We start from the raw sequence: 16485 nt of genomic DNA, 5'->3' as shown, positions 1-16485 counted from the left end.
GTTGGGGCATGTATAAGAGGCAACCAATGAATATTTCTCTCTCACACTGATGTTTCTATCTCTGTCTTTCTCCTCCCCTTCTCCTTTTTCAAAAAATAAGTAAATAAAATCTTTTTTTTTAAGTAAAAGACTTTTTTAAAAAACATTTTATTTATTTCTTTCTAGAGAAAGGGGAAGGGAAGGAGAAAAAGTGAGACAGAAACATCAATGTGTGCTTGCTTCTCACGTGTCCCCCACTAAAGACCTGGCCTGCATCCCAGGCATGTACCCTGACTGGGAATCAAACCAGCGACCCTTTGCTTCAAAGGCCCGTGCTCAATCCAAGGAGCTACACCAGCCAAGGCAAAAGTGAAAGACTTTAAAAAAATCTTAAAGAAAAAAAAGAAAAAAATACTTAGGCAAAAATTTAACAAAAGAAGTGCAAGATTTATATAACAAAAACTACAAAATAACTTTGAAAGAAATTAAAAACATTAATAAACAGAAAGACAACCTAAATTTATGGATTTGAAGACTTAACACTGTTAAGATGGCAATACTCCCCAAACTGACCTTTAGGCCCACTATGATCCCTATTAAAAATCATACCTGAATCCTTTGCAGTAACTGACCAACTGATCCTAAAATTTGTATGTAATGCGAAAGACCAAGAGCAGCCAAACCTATCTTTAAAATGAACGGTAGAGGAGTCATACTTTCCAATTTGAAAACTTAGCTCTCCCCTTTCCTCTCCTGCCATGTATACAATATTTTTTGCCTTAATTTTCTTCATTCTAAGCCTAAGTCTCTCCTCTGTCTCACTCTCAAAGATCCAGGCAGACTCACATTCACTATGAAAGAGCCCACCTCATCTTAGAAAACAAACTGAGTAAGCGTAAGTTTTCTTCTGGGGAAATGATCAGTAAACAACAGAACTATAGGGCCAATTGAAAGATTCTTAAAAAATTAAGCCCTTGCCAGGTTGGTTAGAGCATCGTCCCCATATGCAAAGGTTGCTGGTTCGATCTCCTGTATCTAGCCTACTGGTCCTTTGTGAGAAGGACCCAGAAAAACACTGTCAGACATTCAGGATTGAAAAATGAAAGTTACTAATTTAGTACTCATTCAGAAAAAGAAACAACTATATGAATAAAGACAGATCTAGAAGGAGTCAATGAAAGTAAATTCTATATAAAAATATTAAGTTTAAAAAATATTTATATGATCATCTCCAATGCCAAATTAAGCCAGTAAGAGAAATATTAATATTGAAATATTTTAAAATGCATTTGAACATTTTTTTTAAGATTTTATTTATTTATCTTTAGAGGGGAAGGGAAGGAGAGAGGGAGAGAAACATCAATGTATGGTTGTCTTTCATGTGTCCCCTGCTGGGAATTGGCCTGCAGGGAACTGGTCTGCAACCCAGGCACGTGCCCTGACTGGGAATCGAACCGCGACTGTCTGGTTCACAGGCCTGTGCTCAATCCACTGAGCTACACCAGCCAGGGCTTTGAACATTTTTTTAATTTAAAAAATGTACCTATTATCGTTAAAAAGCTATTTAGTCCAATCCTTAAAAAATTTTGAAGAATCTGAAATATAACAGTTAAGGTAGAAAGGATTATATGACATTAGAAAACTGATTCAGTAACATACAAATGGTACAACCTTTCTAAAACAATTTGGAAATACACATTAAGAACCTCAAAAATGCTTATCCTGTTTGCCCCAACAGTTCTACTTTTAAAAATATACCCTAAGGAAATAATCTAAAGTGCAGAGGGATCTGTGTATCACTGCATGATTTATAAATAAAAGCGAGCATCAATTTACATGGTAAGAAGAAGTGGCTAAAACAGATTTATTCATGATATGAAACAGCCACTACGGTTTGTATTTAAAAATAATTTCTAATCACGGGAAGAAATTTTTGTTTATTAATGAAAATTGATCAAAATCAGGACACAAACTTTCATACACAGTATGACTTCATCTATATAACTAAAAAAACATTTGCACAGGAAGTAAAAGGCCAGACAAAAGTGCACCAAAATACCAATGGTACCCTGGCCAGGTAGCTCAGTTGGTTAGAGCACCGTCCTGATGTGCTAAGGTTGTGGGTTTGATCTGTAGTCAAGGCACATACAAGAATCAACCAATGAGTATATAAATAAGCAGAACAACAAATCAATGTTTCTCTCTAAATCAATTTTTTAGAAAGCTATAAAAAATAACAACAGTAAGTATCTACAAATAGTGGAATAAGAATAATTTCTATTTTGTATACTTTCTTCTCTTTAAAACTTTCTTAAACTTGCATTTTAATATAGTCAGCAAAAAACTTTACTTCAGATATATTCTCATGTTAGCTTACATTTTCGTCATACAACCAAAGATTTGTTGCAACCTTTGAAACAAGTTATACTGGTACAGATTTTCAAGATTTTCTCAGCACTTACTGCTATTTTGGATATTTTTAGTATTATTTATTATCCTGGGTTTTTCTCATACAGATAGTAAAGGTCTCTATTTCATACCAGCTACTGAGATAATGTTAAATATTAAGCTGTTTGGAAATCTAAACATGACAATGTGATACATACATACATGAAATTACTTGAACTTAATGTTACATAAAACAATAGCCAACACACCTGTGGAGGATATTCATCACCTTCCAGTCACCAGCAACGCCACTGCTCGTCCGAACCTTCTGGGCAATGCTGGAGACAGCTGCAAGAATTGCTGCCCCATCGTTTCTTTGGAGTGCAGAACTGCCTAAAACCACCATAGGTTTTTTAGCTTCCTTTAGGACCTATTTAAAATGATATATTTTGATTAAAAAGCAAAACAAAACTAAACTTAACCAAATTTGCATTTACAATATGTTGTCCGAAAGTTTTAGTCAGCCAACCTATAGACATGCATATAGCCACATTTAATCAAAATGTCTTGCCAGCGCCATGAGAAATGGTTAAACAAGTACAAGATCAAAGAGACTTTCTGAAGTAAGCATTGGGAATCAAAATCCCAGCCAAATATACCCTTTGGTCAGAATGACTACGGGTAGGTCCCAGAAAAGTTGGGGAATGTTCCCTAGAGAGACTCAGGTGGTACGATGTAGCAGGAGAAATCATGCTAAGGTACCATGCCTACTGTTTTCTATCTACTTACCATGCTCCAGACAGGGAGGATGTGGTGGGAAAAGCAATGATCACTAGATCACAATGCAGTTTTCTTTCAACCATAGTAATTTCCTGAATGCCAACAACTAAGAGGGAGCGCATCCCAAGAGCAAAGGAAATGAGAGATTTGGTGGAGGACGGAAAAATTAGAAGTAAAGCTGTAGCCTACAGAGCTCACTCTCCTGCCCAACCTCTGTATCATTCTTCAGTAAACAGATGGCCCCAATCCAAGGATCGGCACGAGAATTACGCCTACACACTATGAAAAGGAGGCCATTCATCACAAAAGGCATTTCCCAAGGAAATGTGAAGAGTTCAGAGAAAGTTTTCAACAGCCTCAAACAATGAAAAACAACGCTCTCTTTTCTCACTTAAAAAAAAAAAGTTCAAATAAGTGACATAATAGAGAGTATTATACAATAGAAGATTTTTATACCAGAACTCAGAAAAGAACTGGGAAAGAAATTAGGTAAGAACACCATTCCAGAAATAGTAAAAAAACAATATAAAACATGACTGTAAATACAGAAAGACAGGATATAGAAAATTATAGAAAACAAACTGAAAAGTAACAAAAGAAAAAAAATGCCAGAAAAAGATAGAAAAGGGCATCCAATATCTGCATCACTGAGTTCTTGATTAAGGGAACAGAATTATTTAATTAAAAAGAAACACATGTGCTGCCCTGGCTGGCATAGCTCACTGGATTGAGTGCAGGTCTATGAACCAAAGGATCTTGGTTTGAATCCCAGTCAGGGCACATGCCTGGGTTGCAGGCCAATTGCCAGCAGGGGACAAATGAGAGGCAACCATACATTGATATTTCTCTCTCTCCTTCCTTCCCTTCCCCCCTAAAGATAAATAAATTTAAAAAAACACACACACACACACATCTGAATCTATTATTGAAGCAGGTTTTCCTGAAGAACACTAATCATCTTCTGAAGCATGGGGATGAGAACTAGAGATATAAGAGATACTAAATATTTTTAAAATCTTTTTGATTACTGTAATTAGAATAAGCTTTTCCTATTCAAAACAAATAGAGCTCAGCTGTCTTGTCCTTTTGCACTTGACTTTCTTCTTATATACACCTGAGGTGATAAATGAAGCGATCGCCTTGGAACTGTAAGAAGCAGCCCACACAAACGCTCGAGTGATCATACGCAGGGAGGACAGCAAAGCAAGGAGGCTCCTTCCTTGGTGACATCCTGGGAAAGCGGCACCACCTGTCAAACTGCCTCTCTCTAGAACCACGGTTGCGTAAAAAAGAAAAACTCCTCACATTTAAAAAAAATCATCACCCCAACACATGCACACACAAATCCTAAAATAAAGAGAACCCCGAATCTTCCAACTGAAAGGCACACCACGTCCATCAGATTAAAAAAGGGATACAGAACCACCACCATTAAGACAGTTTCTGGTGAAATTACTAAATGTCAAGGATGAAGAATCATGAATATGTTATCAAGAAAAAGTATCTAGACAGGAAAAAAAATTAGGACAGGGTTGGGGAGAATACAGCTGATTTCAGGCTTCTCCATGGTAACCAACGATACGTAGTTTATGAAGTTTAAAGAAGGAAAAAAGTGTGACCTGGGATCTTCCTACCTGCCAAGGCTCTCTTTAGAATACTAGACATTTTCAAGCAAACAAGAACCTGAGGAATAGAACACCAACAAGCCCCTGTTGAAAAAATAAGAAATAAAAGACTCTACTCTACAGACAGCAATGAAGTGAATATAATAAATACAGCACTAAATAATAAAAAAGTCAAGTAAAATTTCTTTTAGTTATAATTAACTCTTGAAATAAAGACTTCATTGAAGGCTCAAATTTAATCCTTTCAGTTATATTTCCATTTCTTTTCTGATAATATCAAGTAAAATTAAACTCTGGTAAATAAAAATAGCATATATAATATCATCTCATTTTCTTGTTGTTTGCCTGTGCATGCATCTATCATGCTCTATAGAGGAACGAAGAGATGATTATGATATTTTATCAACAGTTGCTTGGGGTGGTGGAATTTTGAATGTTTTATTTTCTTCCATGATCTTGTCTATATTGCTGTAGTTTTTAATGACAATTACATATTGTTATTGCAAAAACACGAAATTTTAAAAATAATATTTAAAAACCAACAAGCGTAGATATAGGTAACTTGAGAGCACCTGGCTGAATGGATGGCTACCGGAAGCAATATCTTGAAGAATTTTGGGGGAATCTCCCAGATGATCATATCTGTAAGTGAGATCCACTTGGCTGCCTATAAGGGCCACTTTTAACTCATTATGAAGCCAGCTGAAATAAAAACAACAAATGTTTTAGAAGGAGATTACTAAGTCATTGGCCTAATTAATGCTAGGTGTTACAAAATATTAAAAGCATAAAAGCACTAGTAGGACATTTAACCTTAACAGATGCAATTTATTGTGTACCTTTCAAAATAAAGTGTTGCGGAAGTACACACAAAGATAATTCAATAAACTGATTTTCTGTGCAAAAATGCTAATTCTATAAACCAGCTATAAACAAAGACTTTAATTTCAGAATAATCTGTAGTTTTTATTTTTCCATATTTATACAACAGTTATCTCCTAGTCACTAAAGTCATTTAAGCATCTTTTATTAAAATAAACGATATGATTCATATTTAGTCTACATGGCATGGAACTATGGACCCTCCTCCCGAAACAGTTATACATGTGGTGACCACATGTTCTGAGCAGTCTGAGATAGTGCTGGTTTTCAGTTGTTATCCTGGAGTAATTAACAATCCTGTTTCGCTCTCAACAGTGTCCCAGTTTAGACAATAAATTATAGGGTTGACCTATTCATACATCTCTAAGGTGTAAAAAAAAAATGAGACGCATTCTACAAAATAACTGGCCTTTGTTCTCTAAAAACAAAACAAAACAAAATGAAAAAAGCACCGAGGAGTCATAATGCTAATTATAATGTATGACTACAGACTGGATTCTGGCAGGAAAAAAATTATTCTAAAAGAAATTACAGGAAAAGTTGGTAGAATCTGAATATAAACTGTGGATTAGGTAGTGCTGTAACAATACTAAGTACTTGATTATTTAAGAGAATGTCCCTTGTTCTTAGGAAATCCGCAGCACAGAAGTTTTTACACATAATGGGTCATCAATGTGTACACCTTACTTTCAAATAATTCAGAAAATTACATTCATATATATATATATATATATATATACACATAGAAAAATAATAATGACAAAATGTTAACATTGGTTAATCTCGGTGAACAGTATTACAAAAAAATAGTATATACAAAAACCGTTTCAAACATCTTGAATTATTATTGAGACAAAACAAAAAGATTGGGGTGGGAGGGAACGGACCTGTTAGGAACTGTCCTAAGATAATCTTTTGAAGTTTTTTTCTTAAAGATTTTATTTATTTATTTTTAGAAAGGAAATACGGAAGAAAAAGAGGGAGAGAAACACTGCTGCACAAGACACACACTGATCAGTCGCCTCTCACGAGCCCCCACCTGGGGACCTGGCCTGCGCCCCAGGCATGTGCCCTGACCTTCTGGTCCTCAGGCTGGCTTTCAGTCCACTGAGCCACACCCCCGGGGCAATCTTTTGAAGTTTCACTCCCACTAACACTATCAGAAATCAACTAAAATAGTAACTTATCATATATAAGGTAAATTCCTATATAAATATTTTAAAACCCAGAATATTATTACTAACCTCTTTCGAATTCTAGCATTAAACAGTGGTGCCTCAAAACGTGGATTTGTACCAACCAGAAGGACAACATCTGCCTCTTCCACACCAGCAATTGTAGTATTAAGAAGATAATTGGAACGCAAATCTGTACTGGAAACATAAAATTAAAAATATAAGTTTACTTTAATGGAATCTCCAGGAGCTCCTGGTCTGACTCTGGTCTACGCGTGAAAATAAATTGGTGGGCATGCTGGAGATCTCAAGATGTCACATTTCAGTTATTGATACTACAGATGTGTCAGCCTATACAAAGGGAAGGGAGAGGGGTGGGGAGGGGAGAGAAAAGAAAAAAAAAGGAAAGGGGAGGGGAGGGAGGGGAAGGGCAGAGAGCAGAGGGGAGAAGAGAGCTGGGGAGGAAGCTGAGATGACAGCTCCGTATTTCTCACCCAGCCCCTGCAGTGGGGAAGATCTCTTCAGTGCACAGGCTGTCAGAGTCCACTCTATTAAGCAAATCTTTGAGAGCTACTAGGGCTTCAGCATCCACTAAGCCACCTGCAATTGCTGCCACATCTTTGCCTTGAAAACTCTGCAACTAGAAATAGATGCAAAGGATATCACCAAGAAGTTTTCATACAGCAAAGACCACAATAAATTACCCAGAAAATAAAGCAATGATCACTTTCAACTGTAACTAAAAAATTAAAAAAAAAAAAAAAAACTAATCATTTTCAAGTAGAAAAAAAAACCCTTTTTTTTTAAACTTTAGAGAGAGAGGAAGGGAGGGTGGAAGCGAAAGTGGGGGAGGGAGAGAGAAGAGATAAAGAGAAGCAAAGATTTGTATAGTTCTACCTACTTATGCATTCTTTGGTTGATTCTTGTATACACCCTGACTGGAGATCAAACCCACGACCTTGGTGTATCAGGACTATACTCTAACCAACTGACCTACCTGGCCAGGGGCAGAAACAAACCTAATAAAAAGTTTTCTACCAGCCCTGGCCAGATGGCTAAGTTGGCTGCAGAGTCATCCCATACACCAAAGGGTTGCAGATTTGATCCCTGCAATCTTTTGTGGGAGGTGACAGGTTAATGTTTCTCTCACTCCCTTCTTCTCTCTTTAGAATCATTAAGTATATCCTCAGGTGGGAATTAATAAAAAAAAGTTTTACACCCATTACCAATTATCTAAAAGTGAGAAGCAGAGGTATATGCGGTGCCAAGGCTAACAACACCAGTTTGGAGAGAAATTGTTTTAAATTAGGAACAAAAGTGTCTCAAAATGAGGTCTGGAGGATAAAGACAAGGAATTACATACAGTTAAATACAACTTCTTTGCAAGCATCTGTCATTCCCTAAAGCCCTTTCTTTATGTATGTTGTCATTTTCTGACCGGAAAGCCATTCCCTCCATTTTTGCTCTGGCAAGCTAGTATTCATTCTTTAATTTTGCTGGAGAAGTCACCTTATCTAGGAAGATATCCCTGATATACTAGCTCTGGCTAGGAACCCCTCCTATATGCTCTTTCATACACTACTTCCTGCACAACTACCTATAGCAGCATTGTAACTGCCTAATTATACACCTTTCCCTTCAAGATTGTGGAAGATGTGAGCGATTGCTATACCCCTACATCTAGCATATCTGGCATACAGTTCTCAATAAATGTTTGTCAAGATAATCTTGGTAAAGGCAAAGAAGTGAAGAAATACATATCCCTTCTTCACTGAAAAGATATCCTTTGAAAATCCCCAATACTGTTCATTCTGCATCTCCATGTATTACCTACCATTCCAGCTACACGAGAGAGTGCATCCTCCCAGGAGGTGTAGGTTAAGAGCCCCTTTTCATTTCTAACCATCGGCTCGGTAAGTCTTTGACGTTTCAGCCCATCATAGGCAAATCTAGATAACAGAAATTATACCATTTGTGGGATTTTGCTGTAGAGGCAACTAAAATTTTCAAGTTTAAAATCTAAAAGAAATGTAATTTAAATACAGTATTGGTTAAAGTATCCACTATGATCATAAATATCTTAATATAAGTTTTTTAATCCCAGGTTTTTCTGGGGATGAACTAATAAGTATTTTATGAGTATCAAATAAAAACTAAAACACCATCTGAAAAGTTTGCCTTCTGATAACTTATTTTCAGATACCTGAATAATCTTCAAAGTATAATACAAACAATATGACAGCTGAAAAACTCAATCATTTCTATTTATAAAACCCAAGTACCCCTAGAGAGTTTATCAAAATTATGTTGTATACTTCTGGACAAGATGGTGGCACAGGTAGACACACTGTGCCTCCTTGCACAACCAAAAGAAGGGCGACAACAATTTAAAAACAAACAAACAAACAACCAGAACTGAGAGAAATCAAAATGTATGGAAGTCTGAAAACCAAGCAGTTAAAGAAGAATCATTCATCCAGACCACAGGAGGGGCAGAGAAGGGCAGCTGGGTGGAAAGGACTTGAGGCAAGGCAGCAGCTAGTGGAGCCAGGGGTCCCACATTCACATGCAGATAAACCTGGAGAATCAATTGAAGAACAAGACGGACTGCAAGGCCCAGAGCCCCAGCTCAGGGAAATAAAGCCTCAAATCACTGATTAAAAATACCTGTGGGAGTTGGGCTGGCAGGAAAAACTCCCAGCCTCACAGGAGAGTTCACTGGAGAGACCCACAGGGTCCTAGAACATACACAAGCCCACGCACCTGGGAATCAGCACCAGAAGGGCCCACTTTGCTTGTGAGAAGCAGAGGAAGTGACTAAAAACCAGCAGAGAGCTAAGCAAGTGCCACTGTTTCCTCCCGGACCCCTGCCCTCTACACAGCATCACAACCCAGTGACTGGGTTGCCCTGCCCTGGTGAACACCTAAGGCTCCACCCCTCACTATGTAACAGGTGTGCTGAGGCAAAAGAAAAAAAATGGCCCAAATGAAAGAACATATCAAAACTCCAGAAAAAATACAACTAAGCAATGAAGGGATGGCCAACCTATCAGATGCACAGTTCAAAACACTGGTAATCAGGACGCTCACAGAATTGGTTGAATTTGGTCACAAATTAGATGAAAAAATGAAGGCTACACTAAGTGAAATAAAGGAAAATATACAGGGAACCAATAGTGATGGAAAGGAAGCTGGAACCTAAATCAAGTGTGGACCAGAAGGAAGAAAGAAACATTCAACCAGAAAAGAATGAAGAAACCAGAATTCAAAAAAATGAGGAGGCTTAGGAACCTCCAGGATACCTTTAAACATTCCAATATCCAAATTATAGTGGTACCAGAAGGGGAAGAGGAAGAGCAACAAATTGAAAACTTATTTGAACAAATAATAAAGGAGAACTTTCCCCAATCTGGCAAAGGTAATAGATTTCCAAGAAGTCCAGGAAGCTCAGAGAGTCCCAAAGAAAGTGGACCCAAGAAGAAACATACCAAGGCACATCATCATTACATTAGTCAAGATGAAAATGAAGGAGAGAATCCTAGAAGCAGCAAGAGATAAGGGGACTGTCACCTACAAAGGAGTTCCCATCAGACTGTCAACTGATTTCTCAAAAGACACCTTACAAGCAAGAAGGGGCTGGAAAGAAGTATTCCAAGTCATGAAGGGCAAGGACCTACATCCAAGATTGCTCTATCCAGTAAAGCTTTCATTTAGAATGGAAGGGCAGATAAAGTTCTTCTCAAATCAGGTCAAGTTAAAGGAGTTCATCATCACCAAGTCCTTATTATATGAAATGTTAAAGGGACTTACCTAAGAAAAAGAAGATAAAAAAGATGAACAGTGAAAAGACAGCAAACTCACAGTTATTAATAGCCACACCTAAAAAAACCCCAAAACCAAACTAAGTAAACAACTAGAACAGGAAGAGAACCACAAAAATGGAGATCACATGGAGGGTTATCAATAGGGGAGTGGGGGTGGGAGAGAGGGGGTTAAGGTACAGAGAATAAGTAGCATAAATGATAGGTAGAAAATAGACAAGGGGAGGTTAACAGTAGTATAGGAAAAGTAGAAGCCAAAGAACTTACATGTATGACCCATGGACATGAACTAAAGGGGTGGGGGAATATGGGTGGGAAGGGGTGTGTAGGGCAGAGAAGAATAAAGGGGGGGGGGAATGGGACAACTATAATAGCATAATCAATAAAATATATTTAAAAAATTATGTTGTACAAACTGTAACTTATATTTAGCTTCTTTTCACCGATGAACCAAATGACATATCTTCATCTACTTCAATTTCTCCATTTAGAAGGAAAAAATATTTCTTCAAGTTAATATGAAAACCAACAAGAGATCTAGGACTATTAATGTCAGTTTTGTCCAATTCTCTATATAAGTAGTTCAGATTTTAATATTCATTAATTTGCAACTATAAAAGATAGTTCTTGAAAACTAAATTATAAAGTTTCCTTTAAGTAGACTGCAAAAGGAGAACAGTGCAGTGTGCACCTGGTTTTGTCAGAGATCCACTCTTCATTGATGTCCTCATGCATTCTCGGCAGAATCCTCATCACCTCCCCAGTTCTTGTGCTTACTACAATATTGCTTCCAACTGCATCCATTACATCAATGGATTCTGTCTTTCTGAGAAAATAAACACACAGACACTATTTAGTACTTGATGTTATGACTAAGAACAAAGTTTCTGCCTTCTGGTTTACCCCAAACAAAAAAATTTTACAATTACTTTCCTTTCTGAATTTCGAAAAATAATGGAACTCAAAGGAAATGCTAAAAAACAAGACACATCACATAAATTTCTAGAGCCAAAATGAAGCCTTTAAAACCGTTACCTGATATATAAACCAATTGGAAGGGCTCCAAATAAGCAAATCAGAAACAATTTTAGTATCAAAATAAATAACGAAGGGAGAGATTTCTGGTTTTGGTCAGTTATGGAGTCTGACAAATCGTTCCTCCAAATGGCAAAAATTTAACTGAACAAAATTAACAACCAATTTGGCACTGTGCAACTCTACCAAAGGGATACAACATCATGAGAAACTTTGACACCTGGAAAAACTGTTGAACTTTTGAGTAAGAACAGTGAAAATCAGTGGTGTTCTGGCTTGAGGCCATTGCTACCCCTCTCCCGCCACCCTAAACCGGAGGTTTTCCCAGGGCAGGGCAGGCTGTGAAGATGGCAGCTTCTTTCCTGCAGATGAAGACTTGCTCAGTTTGGAGCGGTGAGCAGAGTTGTCTGTGGAAGGGATCTCCCGGAGATCCTTAAGCTGAGGAGAGCCCAAGTACTAGCCTGAGGCTGTAATCGTAGTTGGGGCAAATGTTCTTGGGGGAGGCTGTCACTGTATGTACAGATCAGGCCGAAGAGGGCCTATGCTACTGGACAACACTGAGATTCAAAGTGCCCAGTGGAAAGCACGAGCTGGCTGACTTTACAACAGCCTGAACTTTGAATGTGCTCCTCTATTCTCACAGATGCACTGGCAGAGTCTGGAAGCCTTACTGGCTCAAAGCATTTGAGCATAATCATTATCTGATCACTTAGCTCCACAGAGAGGGTAACTCCTAAGAAGACTTACTTAAAAATAAAAACAAGGCCCTGGCTGGTGTGGCTCAGTGGATTGGATGCAGACATGTGAACCAAAGGGTCTCAAGTTCAGTTCCCAGTCAGGGCACATGCATGGGTTGTGGGCCAGGACCCCAGGGTGGGGGGCGTGTGAAAGGCAACCACACACTGATGTTTCTTTCCTTCTCTTTCTCCCTCCCTTCTACCCCCTCTAAAGATAAACTGTAAAAAATCTTTAAAAAAATAAAATAACAAGAATATTAAAATACATGAAAAGAACTAAAGAAAACCATGTTTAAAGAATTAAAGAGAAAAACAACAACCATGAATTAACAAGTAGAAAGTCTCAGTAAGGATATAAAAATTATTTTCAAAAAACCAAACAGAAATTCTGGCACTGAAAAGTGTAACTGGCCCTGGCCAGGTAGCTCAGTTGGTTGGTGGCAGGCCAACATGCCAAAGTTGTGGGTTGGATCCCTGGTCAAGGCACATACAAGAATCAATCAGTGAATGTACAAATAAGTGGGACAACAAATCAATGTTTTTTTTTCTCTGTCCTCCTTCCTCACTCTCTCTAAAATCAATAAATTTAAAAAAACGTGTAACTGCAATAAAAAATTTACTACAAGGGCTCAAAATGGCAAAAGAAGAATGTATAAGCTTGGTGATAGATGAATAGAAATTATCCAATCTGAAGAACAAAAGGAAAAAAAAGATTTAAGAAAAATGAAGTGTCTCAAGAGCCGTGGGACAACAGGAGAAGGGAGCAAACTCTGTATTTAAACATCTCGGTCACGCACTGTCCCTGGATCCAGTCCTTCTGTGTTCATAAACACATGGCTTAACCCCTGGAATTTTCAGAAACTCCCATGTACTCTGCGGAGGAAGTTTAAAATCAGAGGCAATTTGATATGTTTCTATAACCTTGAAAATATTCAAATTTGTTGCACCTATCTACTCCATTTCTTGGTTTAATAAAAAAGAATCAGAGACATACATTTATGAATAACAATGTTCATCAGAGATTTATAATTATAAAAAAAACAGAAAAAACTATCTAATAATAGGAATTGGTTAAATAAAGTATGCTATATCCACATAGTTAAAAAATTAATATACAATGAAGAGATTATAAATTTTTTTAAATGAAGACAATTTTACTCTTTGGAAGATCAAGTGAATAAAATAATTTTTGTGGTTATGTACTACAGAATTTATTTCCAAGAAAACTACAATTACGTTACACAAGTTCATCCTATCGTTCAATCTGTAACTATCTTCCATCAAGAGTCTACTTAAAGCAAACAAATACTAATTTACCATACCAAAACAATTAGGACTCAGGAAGAAAATAAATCTTAAAAAAATTTAACAGTAGCAAATTAAAGGAGAAAAAATTGTCAGAAAACACAATGATGAGCGAGTACCTTGTTTCCCAGGGCCGGGCAGTAAAGGCATAGGGCTTAGAGGTCAGGGCACCCACAGGACAGATATCAATGACATTCCCAGACAGTTCAGACATAAACATCTTCTCAATGTATGTGCCAACTTGCATGTCATTTCCTCTGCCTGTTGTTCCCAAATCGTCTACTCCTGCAATCTCACTTGCAAACCTGGAAGACAAATGAGTACTGTCAAACGATTAAATCCAATGAAACTACCTCCTTTCCTACTCATGATCACAAAGAGATAATCAGGTACAACCACTGAAAACAGTATGGAATTTTCTCGGAAAACTAAAAATGAACCTGCCTTTTGACCCAGCAATTCCACTGCTGGGATTATATCCTAAGAACTCTAAAACACCAGTCCAAAAGAACCTATGCATCCCAATGTTCATAGCAGCACAATTTACAATAGCCAAGAGGTGGAAGCAACCTAGGTGCCCGTCAGTAAATGAATGGATCAAAAAATTATGGTACATATACACAATGGAATTTTATGCAGCAGAAAGAAAGAAGGAGCTCCTACCCTTTGCAATAGCTTGGATGGAAATGGAAAACATTATGCTGAGTGAAATAAACCAGGTGGTGAAAGACAAATACCATATGATCTCACCTTTAACAGGAACCTATACAACAAAACAAACAAGCAAGCAAAATATAACCAAAGACACTGAAATAGAGAACAGAGGGACAGTGACCAGAGAGGAGAGGGGAGGGAATTTCAGGGGAAAAAGGGGAAGGATTTACAGGAACTAGTATAAAGGACACATGGACAACAACTAAGGGGAGTGGAAATGGGAGGGATGTGGGGAGCATGGGGGTGGGCTGGGATGGGAGTAAAAGACAGGAAACTGTCCTTGAACAATAATTAAATAAATTTTTTTAAAAAAGAGATAATCATTTTCAAAGCACTAAAAAAAGATATGCGTATATTCTCAACGGCAAGCATAGTCCCTAGAAAAAAATAATTCAATAAATGTTTGCTTTTGAGGCATAAGACACATACATAAAATTGCACAAATAATCTAGTAATATATATATAGCTCAGCAAGTTATCAGAAAGTTAATGCTTATAGATTTTGATTTTTAAACCCAACTGACATTAATATGTACTGAAAGTGACCGACTTACTCATTTTATTGGCTGATGCAAAAAACATTAAAAACATCCCTCTTCTCCCCCCAAATAAAAGTGTTAGCCCACCAAATTTTGTGCATATTCAGTAACTACACAAATAACATTGCAGAAGAGGAGGATGACTACCTGATGCAGCGAGTACACTGTATACATCTAGTCATGATGGTCTTTACCAGGGGCCCAATGTTCTTGTCCTCTACAGCACGTTTCCCCTCTAAAAATCGGCTCCTATCACTTCCAAACATCATGGACTGGTCCTTAAACAGATGATGAGAGAGTTACTCTGATTCTGCTAACATGAGACAATCAAAAAGTTTTATGGAATTAACCTACATACCTGCAGATCACATTCACCTCCCTGATCACAAATAGGACAGTCCAGCGGGTGGTTTGCTAATAAGAACTCCATCACACCTTCTCTGTATGAAAAATTATTAACAAGTAATTTGGTTTACACATATGTTATTTAAATAACCTTCACAGATGCATGCTGTCACACAGTTAGTATTGACTTTACACTTCCAATATGTCAATATAACTCCAGCATTTTGAGTATTAACACAACCTAAAAAACACTTACAGAAGCCTAGAATAAACTGTTATTAGAGAATGTAGAAAATCATAACTTAAGACAATACAGAATTACCCAAAGTTGCTGAAGGGTCCTCAGAAAATATATTAATTCAAAACAAAAACCAAACACACGAATGCAAAGCAAAGCCAAACACACTCAGTACCAGTACAGTAACATATCCCTGCAATAATCCCAGCTCAACAATTCTCTGCTCTGAGGAAAGTTTCTAAGCCAAGAAACAGTGAAGTACCTGGCTTTCTTAGTTTTCTCTGAGTTTGTCAGGATATTCCAGCCTTTCATTACTGGCATGGCACAAGCAGCTACAACCTAAAGTTTCAATGGAGACATCTGTAAGTATTTGTATTTATTTGTAATTATAAGTAACCCAATATATAAAAACATTAAATTATACTTTTGAAAACAAGCAAAAATGAGTATTTTTGAGTGATGAATTTTTTAAGTTTTCATAATCATGATAATCTGCCCTTCACATTTCCTTTAGAATAAGACATTCTACATCTTAATTTTATTCTAATTGTCAATGCACTAAAAAATATATTTTATTTATTTATTTATTTTCAGAGAGAGGGGAAGGGAAGGAGAGAGGGAGAGAAATATCACTGTATGGTTGCCTCTCGTGTGTCCCCCCACTGGGAACTGGCCCGCAACCCAGGCATGTGCCCTGACTGGGAATTGAACCTTGATCCTTTGCTTCACAGGCCCACACTCAATCCACTGAGCTACACCAGCCAGGGCTAATTGTCAATGCATTTTTTTAATGCAATTTTTTATAAGAGCTGAAACAAAACATCGAATTAACTGTTTTCAGATTAGCAGGCTCTACTGATTTAAAACTGCATAAACCAAATGAGATTAAACTGAAAGTTAACCTCTTCACTGCACACCTTTT

General features: G+C 37.3%; 1 protein-coding gene across 2 annotated transcripts in view; it reads right to left on the bottom strand.

The window, feature by feature from the left end:
• The window catches only part of NDUFS1 (NADH:ubiquinone oxidoreductase core subunit S1), a 28909-nt gene that overhangs the window by 5673 nt on the left and 6751 nt on the right, over positions 1-16485 (bottom strand). For both annotated transcript variants that reach the window (XM_037165955.2, XM_053656761.1), the window contains 10 exons: positions 15826-15902; positions 15339-15420; positions 15128-15258; positions 13847-14032; positions 11342-11476; positions 8664-8778; positions 7324-7469; positions 6899-7027; positions 5345-5474; positions 2637-2797 (listed from right to left, as the gene is read on the bottom strand). In XM_037165955.2, coding sequence (XP_037021850.2) covers positions 2637-2797; positions 5345-5474; positions 6899-7027; positions 7324-7469; positions 8664-8778; positions 11342-11476; positions 13847-14032; positions 15128-15258; positions 15339-15420; positions 15826-15902 — 1292 coding nt within the window. The remainder of the gene's footprint in view (positions 1-2636; positions 2798-5344; positions 5475-6898; positions 7028-7323; positions 7470-8663; positions 8779-11341; positions 11477-13846; positions 14033-15127; positions 15259-15338; positions 15421-15825; positions 15903-16485) is intronic.

Source organism: Artibeus jamaicensis, unplaced genomic scaffold, assembly GCF_021234435.1.
Source record: "Artibeus jamaicensis isolate MK-2021 breed Jamaican fruit bat unplaced genomic scaffold, CSHL_Jam_final contig_1015, whole genome shotgun sequence".
Taxonomy (NCBI): Eukaryota; Metazoa; Chordata; class Mammalia; order Chiroptera; family Phyllostomidae; genus Artibeus; species Artibeus jamaicensis.
The sequence above is the reverse complement of the archived record's forward strand: the minus strand, read 5'-3'. Positions and strand labels throughout refer to the sequence as shown.